This window comes from Hyalella azteca, unplaced genomic scaffold (assembly GCF_000764305.2).
Source record: "Hyalella azteca isolate HAZT.00-mixed unplaced genomic scaffold, Hazt_2.0.2 contig13050, whole genome shotgun sequence".
NCBI lineage: Eukaryota > Metazoa > Arthropoda > Malacostraca > Amphipoda > Hyalellidae > Hyalella > Hyalella azteca.
The window spans coordinates 3795-15309 of NW_025942986.1; the positions used below are offsets into that span (position 1 = coordinate 3795).

General features: G+C 39.6%; 1 protein-coding gene across 1 annotated transcript; it reads right to left on the bottom strand.

The window, feature by feature from the left end:
- Positions 1 to 5999: 5999 nt before the first annotated feature.
- On the bottom strand, positions 6000 to 7655 carry LOC108675844 (heat shock 70 kDa protein 6-like). The gene has a single exon (XM_018163882.2). The coding sequence runs from the start codon at positions 7569 to 7571 to the stop codon at positions 6336 to 6338; it is 1236 nt and encodes a 411-aa protein (XP_018019371.2). The 5' UTR covers positions 7572 to 7655; the 3' UTR covers positions 6000 to 6335.
- Between the last annotated feature and the right edge of the window lie 3860 nt (positions 7656 to 11515).

Sequence of the window (11515 nt, forward strand, 5' to 3'; positions counted from 1 at the left end):
AATAATGTAAATATATTACATATATTTATAAAAAATATCTCTTATATGATATATATATTTTTCACTTTATGGCAATATGTATTTATTAATATATATCTTCATGTTTATGTAACAATCTCAGTCTACAATCTTTCAGTCTTGCTGTGCTGTTTACAATGCACTTTTAAATAGGGCCCCACTGTCTGTACCATGCAAGCTAGTGGCGTGAAAAACCGCCTAGTGTGAAAAATTACTTATTGAAGACCATAGCAAGCTAAACTGTTATACGTAGTTGATAAATAACGTCAGTTTAACAAAAATATTTGCGCGAGATTACTAGAAAATTTAATTCAATTCAGATGGTTTCAAAATGACAGAGCAAACAGCTTCCATGAAAGTATGCAAAATTTGAGCACAGTTCTGTACGGGAACGGATCTACAAGTATCTAAGGATATAGACTTTAGTTCGAATTTGTGTAGCGTGAACACAAACATTGAGTAAGTTAAAAGGAAGCGTCACCTTAATGCAAGTGCATATGTAAACCTTTTGAGGATACCAAGTTTAGGGAGACACTGACTGAGGAACGAGAAATTATCGATAGCTCCCCAGCTCAGAAAATGACAAATACAGATCGGCTTTACAATATATAGACTTTACCTTAGTTCCTTCATAAGCAACCCTTCACTAAAAGTCATCTATCATCGTGGCCAACTATCTTTAGAAGCAAGATTTCACAATGAGGCATCAATCATCAAAGTAACATTTTCTTCATAATCAAGGCTTCACCATTATAGTTCATCATACACGAGCGTTACGATGTCAATACGGTGAACGATCATCGGATAACACCACTACACCATTGATGTTAGGAGGGTTTTGACTGTGATGAGTATGCGTGGTATAAATCTTATCGCACATTATATTATCATAATGAAACTCAATACACAATCTTCAGAGATAGAAGAGCGTATCCTGCATACGAGTCTTGACATTCACGTTCCCTTGTCTCTTGCCAGAAGTTACTCGGTAATTTTCTATCTATAAAATGCCGGTAAAGTTACCAAGTGAATCATGACTCACGTCCAGAATCATAACTAACTTCATATACAATATGTCATTAATTATTACAGTCTGTATTCGGGTTCACAAAGCTAAACCCTTTATCTTTAATTATCTCGCTGAATAATTGGGTCCTTAAAGCCAGTCTTGAAAATTTAATTAAGCAAGTTTTTTATAGATGAATACTAATAGTAAAAACCAAAAAAATTTGTTGTTATCGAATCGAATATGTGAAGCGCCAGTCGAACAAGGCTGCACCGCGGTGAGTTGTTGGAGGTTAACGATAGCGATCAGAAGGTAGAAAGGAGAGTAAGAAGGTAATTACGTTCATAGAAAACAACTTTACAACTACAAAACCATGAACAACATAAACAGTTAATATAAAGAAAATACTAGAACAAATCAAGATATCCTTAAAAGAAAAGGTACACTTGACGTACAAAAAAGAGGGCTGGAGCTACTGGGTAAAGGAGGTGTAATGTACATGGAACCTACCAGAAAATTGTACAATCAAATCAAAGGGCAACTTTGTGTGAATTATTCTATAAAGAATACTATCAATACTTCAACCTCAATAGAATGTGTCGCCAGTATCAGCTCGCCCTGATGTAGCATTAGATCAGGTCCAGAAATCGTACAAAGCTGATTTTTGAGAGAAGTAACAGGGAAGATGATGCTACAAAGGCTGTAATTGAACAGGCAACATCATTGTTACATTTTAGAATATAAAAAAATATTCATTGATGGAGCTACGATAGGAATATTCTACCCATGCATGATCTGTTGATGCAGTCATTCCAAGTTTATATATTCCATAACTTTCGTAATCACTCAAGCTACAGGACATTCACTGTACGGTACAAAGTCTTGCTTGCCACTTGCCAGGACATGAATCAATTTGGTTCGAGCTACTCGAGATTTTTTTCGACCAGCAGCAGAGAACGTTGCCATGGTCGGTAACGTCACGCGCGACTATCTCTGTTTCAATTGCTGTTTCAACATAAATTTGTTTTGTATATCTGTTTCACCAACTGTTTCTGTAGTATCCTTGGTTTGTATTGCTGTTTCAATAGTATATATAGTAGCTGTTTCAATTGCGGTTACTCACGTATTGCTGCTTGAGCCACGCGTTTCACTCCCGACACTATTTACCTGACTTCCAAGAATTTCAACGGCTGGATCTAATTCCACATTTGTAGTTATGATGGCACTACTCACTGACAGAGCAGGGGCACCCGCAGGCATATAGATAATTCCATCTTCATCAGTTTCCCCGGGCAGGAAGATGCTCTAAAGCTGCTATATATGGTGCCACGCTCCGGAGCAGCAGCAGTAACCGAGTAACGTATTCTTCATAAATAGGCAATGGATCACAATTTTGTTGTGAGGTGAACAACAATAGTGTTGAGATGATGAGCAACAATGGTGTTTGGATGATGAGCCGCAATAGTGTTGGGATGAGGAACCACAATGGTGTTTGGCTGATGAGCAACAATAGTGTTGGGACGATAAGCCACAATGGTGTAGGGATGATAAGCCACAATGGTGTAGGGATGATAAGCCACAATAGTATTTGGATGATGGTGAAGTTTCTTCTCTCGCGTTGCTGGATTTTCTGAAGTCTATGCCTTGAAGGAGAGAGGAGCGAAGAGCGCGATGTGGCTCGTTGAATTTCCTCCCTCGTCTGCTCACTCGTACGTCATAACTGTGAACATAGTTAACTCTTCAGTGATGAACATTATGCTGAACATAGTGATGAGTGAGCAACAAAGTCAGAGGTTCTGCTAGAATTGGTATAGAAATTTAAGTTTGAACATCCCTGATTAGTTGCCATAGAAGATATATAAACTATAATTTAACCTTTTCGACAGGTGGAGGCATTTTGAAACCATGTAAACAGATGTAGACTTGATCCGATAGTTCCGTAATGGTTCCGTGGCTTCCCAACAGATGTAGCTACATGGCGCGCATGAATGACACCGCGGCCGTAGCTGTAGCTTAATTTGGAAAGTCACTGACTCTGAAAAAACGCCCCGTATATGACAATTACATCCATTCTACTGATGTATATTAATTATTCACATTTGAGATAAACAACGGAGATTGTAATGCATTAAAGCAAGAAATTAATATTTTTATCACTATTTTATAATAAGAATACACTCAGGGTCGTAGATAGTTGCAATTATTTTTCACGTTAGTTTTTTAGAATTACCACGGTTCCGATAACATCTTTACTATTGTGTTCGAATTCATTCAATGCAGGTAGGTATTTAATATATTGCTTCCAAACAACCTGTTTCAAACGATTCTAATTGAAGATTTAAATTGGATCGAAAGCTATCAGGTTATTCCAACTAAACAATTTGTTGTTGAATTATTTTATAATGAATGTTCAAAATTAGTAATGTTTCCTGCTGAGTCCTTGCCTCGTCCCTCCGCCATTTCACCACTGACAGTAATAAAAGATTATTACTAATTTTGAGCTGAACCAAACGAACTACCGCCACTAAGATGAGTACTAAGTAAAAATCAGCATCAAAGCAAGTGGTTTTAAATTGTCTTTTTAGGCGAGTCCTTGCCGCACTGAGAAGCAGCAAGAATTTTCATGCCTCTCCTGTCCGAAATGGGCAAACACGTAACATTGAAAAAATTACCATTCAACTTTATTGCACAACTTTAAGTACAAATAAATATTTAAATGAATTGAAATCAATCAATTTTAATTGAATTAATCAATTTTTAAATGAATCAATCAATTTTAATTCATTGTAATTAAAATAATTGCAGTAGGCAAATGATAAGATTGCGTTTTCCTACACATTTGTGAAAAATCAAAACACGGACATTTACCCCTGAATTAGTAACGGCAATGAGCCTGCTTTGCAAGAGCCTACTCTGAAATTGTATGCTAAACCGAAACTGAAGCTCCTAAATTTTGCTCAATGTTGAGCAGAGACCTGCATTTTATTTTCAGTGACTCCAGAACTGAGAAGCCTATTTCGTAGAGATACTATAATACTGCTATAGGAAGCAGTATATGCAAAGCTCTCTACCTAATAAGTGAATGCTAAGTCGATGTCGCAATCCTCTGAAGTTAAAGAGCCAACTTCTTCCAGGATAGAAATAGATATCGATTCAAGGAATCCTCATAACATACAGCAACATGTTCAGGATAAAACTGATTGTAGTACAATGCCTAATGAATAATACAGATTAAATGAGCGTTTATACTTTTCATTCGCTTAATCTTCTTCATATACTGGCGAGTACCGCAACGTTATTAGTTGAATGCTGAAACAGCGTCGTCGTGCCTGAATTCCAAGTTGCATCGACACTTTAATTCAATTTTTATTCTGTAGAAATTTCCAACATAATTATAACGTCGCTCCCTTTTTCTGAATTTTCCAAACAAATGATTAGATTGGTATCACGTAAATTGCAGCAATCGAACTGCCAAGATCACGTAACAAAGGGCCATTGGAACCCGGCACACTGGCCACAAACACATAGAACAATGTCGCAACTTTCCTTCCACCAAAATTCGGGCAAAGTTAGATGTGGCTGCCGATATCCACTCATTCTCTAGGAAAATTGAATTCCAGTAATGAGCCAACAAAGACGTGCTTCCGTCGAATACTCTGATAGCGTTTCCATAGGAGAAAGTTTCTGACGATCACCATGTTGCGGGAGAGCTTAGTACATATGTTGGCTACTCCTGAAATTTGTGGGCGATAGGGGGAAATTAATTTAAACATTTTCAACTTTCAAGGTATTTTCGGATAGCTAGAAATTAAGACCATCAGGCGGCCTACTCACGTAAATAACACACTTACTACAACATAAATTAACTGGCCAAATAATAGGAAGAACCTATTGCTTAACTAATAAAATGGTCGTGTTTGGCGACTTCGGCCTGTCCTCTTCAATTCAAAATATGACCCTCGAGGCCTGGAGTGGCAATGACTGACGAAGTCAGCCTCGGCACATCCGCTTGTCCCCACAGTTGAGGCTTGACGGGGTTTGGGCTGTCAGCTTCACCTTCAAAAATCCAGCGTCAGTTATTGTTGCATTAGACCAATGAGGAAAACCAGACTACATTCTTTCCTATTCAGACGAGCACCAGGGACTTGGGGGTAGAGATAAAATACAGTGCCCACTTTCAACTGCAATAATCAAAAAATGAACGAGAAAATAAATTTAGAGTTCAACCTAAAATATCAGAAGCAACGAGCAAACTCGATTGGGGAATATGCCATCATTAATCCAATTGCAACACGAAGTAAGACAAATTATATCCAAGCCCCTGGCATTGAGTCTGTTCAGGTCTAATGGTCGCAGCACTTTATAGCAGCATAAACTTAGAAAGACTTCATTCCAAGCACTCGGACGTACAATTCACTTATCCGCCAATCGGAAAGAGATCGAGTAAGGTACCTCAGTGGCAGCTAATAAATGGAAGTGGAAGACAGGTAGCTGCAAATGAAACTCCCGATACGAATTATTGGCCACTACAACCGCAAACTCAGATCTATGAAAAAAACGGGAGTGAACAAGCTCACTCTACTCGTCACTAGCGTGAACCTGGTAATCAGAAGACGGATGAATAGTACGGCTACAACCTTACTGGTCAACATATCATCATCATATCGAACCTGAAGCTCGAGCCTGCTTGCCTGGAATGCAGACGAGGTTCATTGCCGCTAGTCGTAATGTCTCATGCCGATTTAAAATTTCAGTTACGATTTGTGTGTTGCAAATAAATTAGGCAGATTCAAGACTATTCGACTATTGCACGGCTATTGTAAAATAAACAGCCATTGAACTGGTCTTTCATAGAAATAAACAAATAACACAGATGCTAACTCGTAACAAGCAGTAATCTGACCGATAATGGCGTGAAACAATCTAGTATTGTGAAGCAACTTTATTAGAACAGGTTACAATTGAATTACTGCATAGTGCTCAACGAACACGGTAAAAAAGCAGGGTTCCAAGCGATAAATGTATCAGCTGGACTTCTTTAGCATTTCATGTGCTGCTGTAAAGTTGCAAAAAAGTAATTGGATGGTGAAGTCAGCCAGGAGTTGAGAGATGGTTTCGACAAACCTCTCGTCATCTTACTCCACCTTGGTTGCGTAATCGTGATCCTCCAACCAAGCCTCGACCTCTTCGCACAGCCTCATCAGTACATCGTAACCTCTCGGAGATGGTGTTGTCTTTCAAAATAATTCTCGTCTTTTAAGAAAACTTCCTTTCATGCGATCGCTGCCACTAAGGAAGCAGAAGCATTAATCTAAGCACGGCTTTGAACCTTAACCTTTTCCATGTTCTGCATTTCTACAATCATTCTCTCAATGGCCTCTTTTTTGAGGCGTCCTTTATTAACCGTGATGTTAACTTGACCTCGGCCTCCTGTCTTCCGGTCCACGCCAGTTGCACTCAATATTCCGTTCTTGTCTAGGGAAAAAGTTACATCGACTGAGGGTACTCCAGCCAGGGCCAATTCGATACCTTCAACTGTGAACTTCCCCAACAGATTGTTCCTCGAGGCAACTGCACTTTCGCCTTCATAAACTTCGAATGTTATGACTTTTTGATAATCGGAGGTAGTCGTGTAATTACTAGTGCATTCGACCGGTATCTGTGAGTTTCGTTTGATGATGGTGCTCATTTTATCACCAATAATATCCACACCAAGGGACAGCGGGGTCACATCTGTCAGCTGAATGTCTTGAACACTTCGGTCGTTGTTGAGCATGGCTGCCTGGACAGCTGCGCCATACGCAACAGCTTCCGCGGGGTTGATCGTCCATTTGATTTCCTTGTTCGGGAATTTTTCTTCCAGCATTTTTCTGAGCTTGGGAATCCAACTCGAACCGCCGACTATGACCACTTCGTGAATTTCGTTGGTTGTCATCCCGGCATTGGTAATCGCTCTGTCCACACACTGCATAGTTTCTTCAAAAATATCTGCGCAAAGTAATTCGAACTTGCAGCGGCTTGTAGGACAGATGAAATCTTGCCCTTGACTCAAGCGCTCTATTTGGACTTTGTCTAACGCAGAAACTGACAAATTGATCTTTGTCTGTTCGGCAGCTTTCATAATTTTTGCTCGAGCTTTTATATCATTTGAAACATCCAGCCCAGTTTTCTCCCTGAATTTATCGAGCAAAAATTTACCAACGCGAGTGTCTATATCCCCTCCCCCAAGCTGGCTATTCCCCTCAACAGACATTACCTCGTAGTTTCCTTTCTTCATTTTCAGAACCGCTACATCGAAAGTCCCGCCGCCAAAGTCATAGATCAGAATGTTCGACTCGTAGGGGGCTATCGTGTCTTCTCCGTACGCAATGGCGGCAGCGGTTGGTTCGTTGATGATTTTCAGTACCTTGAGACCCGCAATGGTGCCGGCATCAATGGTAGCTTGTCGTTGCGAGTCAGTAAAGTACGCAGGTACAGCAATAACCGCTTTCCTAACGTCACACCCAAGGTATATTTGCGCGATATCTTTCATTTTGGACAGCACCATCGAAGAAATTTCTTCGGGGGTGAAAAACTTTTCCTCTTCTAGATATTGGATGCTGATTATGGGATTGCCGCTTACGTTGACGATGCGGTACCCAAATAAAAATTGAGAGTGGAGCACCTATGTTTTTATGGTGGCTGAACTGAACCTACGTAGATCGAACTGAGCCCTCAGGAGTTTTGAAGAGAGCGAAATTTCAAAACTTAAAAATATGGAATACGCTCCATAACTCAGTCACGCACTCATTTTTAACTCCTTCCTCTAATTATGGGTGAACGCCCCATCTATTTGATGCCATCTATCAGATGCAGTTTCGTTCTACTTCAATTAGGATTGTGGAATCACCGCTCGAACTAGTTGGTGAGGAGAACTTCTGTTCCTGGATCAAATTTTTTTAACATTTGGTTACCGTTTTTAAATTTCTTTATGTACAGCACCGCTCCATCACTTCTAGGTGCGGTTATGCATCGGCTTGCCATGAATTACGACTCGAAGAGCTAAAAAAATTCCGTCCATTTTCCATTCAGTGATAAATTTTGACCATTATAACTGAGTCCAAATATTAAAATTAGGTGAAAAATCAGTGAACGCAACAATCGACGGCGTTAGGCGATCGCCTTGTTCGTTTACTATGATCTCCACGCGCCCGTTGATAACGAGCCCCACGCACGAATTGCTCGTGCCCAAGTCGATGCCAATCGCGTAGTCATGTTTCGCCGCCATCTTGAATTTTGCTTAGACGGCCGGGTCAATCTGAAATTATGGCTGGTTTTTTTAATTAAAAATGTTCTCAGGAGGGATATTTCTGAAAAATTTGTATGTGAACATGCTAACTAGCCTTGTTCGTACTGTGGGTACACTCGTCATAGAGCGATAAGATGGGATATAGCAATGCAATTATTCCACCGAGTCCAACCTAGCTTAACCCAAACTCAACCAAAAATAGAGTTATTTTAGCAAAATATTTCGTTAGGAGTTTTGTGTCCCGCTTAGAATTAGACCAAAGACTATCTTTCACTTCCTTGATGATAAATGTTGATACTGCATATATTTTCAACGAGATACTATAAATGGACAATTAATTCAGTTAAATTCAGTATGAAATAGTGCTAGCGATTTAAAATACAAAATTCACTTATTTTTCGATTTGTCGCACATAATTTCTCTCTATGAAAAATCTTGTAATTAAATTAAGAAAGCCGAGTCGGGAACGAATATCGATGTAATAATAACAGTGTAAGCGTTTATTAGATCCATTAGACGTATCGCAGATTCATACCATCGCAGAACATTCACAGCTGCGATGTACATACACAAGGTCCCAGCAGGATTACTAGAATTTGAAACAAGAATGAACACCAGGGGCCACGGCTACAAGGTAGAAAACTGCTTTGTAGCACATCCATGCGACAACATTACACCCCGATTACATCGTTGGCGCTGCGATCATGAACGCGGTCAGGAACAGACTAGATAAAGCTTAGGAGGAAAATATATTTAGACTTGAAATGCCCAGCACCATATCGAACCTGATGTAAGTCTAGTAGCTATTTCAAACTATCGTCAGTTTGGAAAATATCCGGACGAAAAACACGTTTCTAGATAGGCTTCGGACAGGTCATGAAAAGTACAAGAATCGGAATCGGAGACAGGCCACATCCGGCCTATTCTTCGTCGCCGACATCGCTAATATGATATATGTATATTGACCGCTCGGCCACCCGACCAGAACTGTCGCAGGTAGCTGGGATCAAACCCATACAGTTGCAGGGAATCTGCGTGCTAGGTCTCATATGGTATGAATCGGCGACAGCAGCTACCTGTTGCTTCGAGCCGAAATCGAACCCACTAGCAGAGCAGCAATCCTCAAGAGTCTAAAGGGAAGCACCGTTCAAGTCCTGGTCATAACAGCTGGAAGAATAAACAAACCTAATAACCTAATCCTAACTCACTGGAACGAGCCTAACCGTAAGAACCTGACCCTAACCGTGCGTTCCAATGCACTTAAAATTTAATTCATAGCATAAGATTCAAGTCCAAAAAAACGAGAACTTCAGAGCTCGAGGCCTTCCTCAAAAGATCCAAGTACGTTCACGAAATGCCTAGCTAAAATAATGAATGTTATAATAAACAATTAAAATTGACACTATTGACTAATATGACACGAAACGATTTACACTAGAATTGAACAATCACAATTATAATCATAGAGCTATCGATTAACGAACCTTCACGGCAAGATCACGCGATGCAAACGTATTTGTAACGCCCGACTGCGGGAGGTCACGGCTAAGGTGATTGAAAACTGAAAATGATAAAACAAAATCCTAAACCTAATACGATACAACTTAAAATTAATATAAACAACAACAAATTAAATCTATTTCCTCAACAATGTGAAGCGGAATTCGTTACAAGACTTCAAAAGAAAAGTGCACTGCCAACAAATAACCCCGAATAAATAATAACAATGAAGCAAGTGTCGGACAAATTTACGGACGGACTCGCGGCCAAATCTCCAGATTCAATGACCAAGGAATATCTCACTAACTAATGAACGTAGCTAGATGAAACTTGGTACACGACCTAATAGTGTGTACCACTAGGTCGTCAGGATCTAACGGTGATGTTTAGCTCGTTAAAAAATTTTCCATTTCACCTTCATTCGGGAGGTATAGAGCAATTCGGGCCGAAATTTGTAGTGACCAAGAAATTTCTTCTAAACTACAAAAAAGATTTGAACGAAACTTTGAATATACATTCCTAACTTCCCAACGGTGACGTTTAGCTCGCGAAAAATGTTCCGATTTTGTCTTCGTTCGTGAGTTATACGGATAAACAGAGACACGACCGGCATTTCTGAGGGCCCTCTTCAAATTTGCATTGACAAAGAGCCGTATACGTATACTCGCAAACGAGAGTAAAATCGAAAAAAAATGTCACGAGCTAAACATCACCGTTGGGAGGTTAGGTTTGTATATTCAAAGTTTCGTTTAAATCTGTTCAGTAGTTTCGAATAAATTTCTTTGTCACTACAAATTTCGGCCCGAATTGCCGTATAATTCACGAATGAAACTGAAACGGACAAACTTTTCACGACCTAAACACCACCGTTCATGAATACGTGTACCAAATTTCATCGAGCTGCGTTCATTAGTTTGGGAGATATTTCTTGGACACTTAATTTGGAGATTGGCCGTGAGACCGGCCGCGAGACCGCCACGAGTCCGGCCTAAAATTGTCCGAGACCTTGTCGTAAGTTACCAAGCTGCTCATTTTTTTGTGATTATGTGCTTTTTTCCATTGTACCATTAGGATTTTTGCCATTAGGATTTGGGATTGTCAAATCGAAGTGTCATTTTTAACTTGGGTTATTTTCGAAAAATTACAAATTATTAGGGGATACATTTTTGAAATTTCCATAAAACATGGCAATGTTTGAAACGACGCAAATTTATAACTGGAATTCGAATGTATAGTAACAGTTCCAATCATATTTACAACCACTGTAGGCAGAATTTCATAGACTCGTGAAAAACAGTTTGATAGACGGTACATACAACTAACAAGCGACGTATCGTGGGATAACGAGTCGTTAGCATATTACACATGGGGCCATTCTTTCAAAATTTGCCAAGTGAACGTAAGTACTTACGCTCTATTTTCTTGTCTATGATTGGTGGATATTGCTTGAAAGGCTGTCATGATTTGCTGATGAACTTACGATCTCTTAAATTTTTTGAGAGTATATAGGCCCTGGATGTTACGCGCTCATCCAACAGGCAGCAGGCATACACGCGGGTCTCGCCTTGATAACAAGTTTTATCATCGAGATTTAGTTTTCACCGCCTGGATTTATGTGTTGGTACTTAATATAACTTCTGTTAAGTGACATGTTTAAGCGTGCTTCTCTTATTGCTATTCATATTCATGTGATTCATATAATT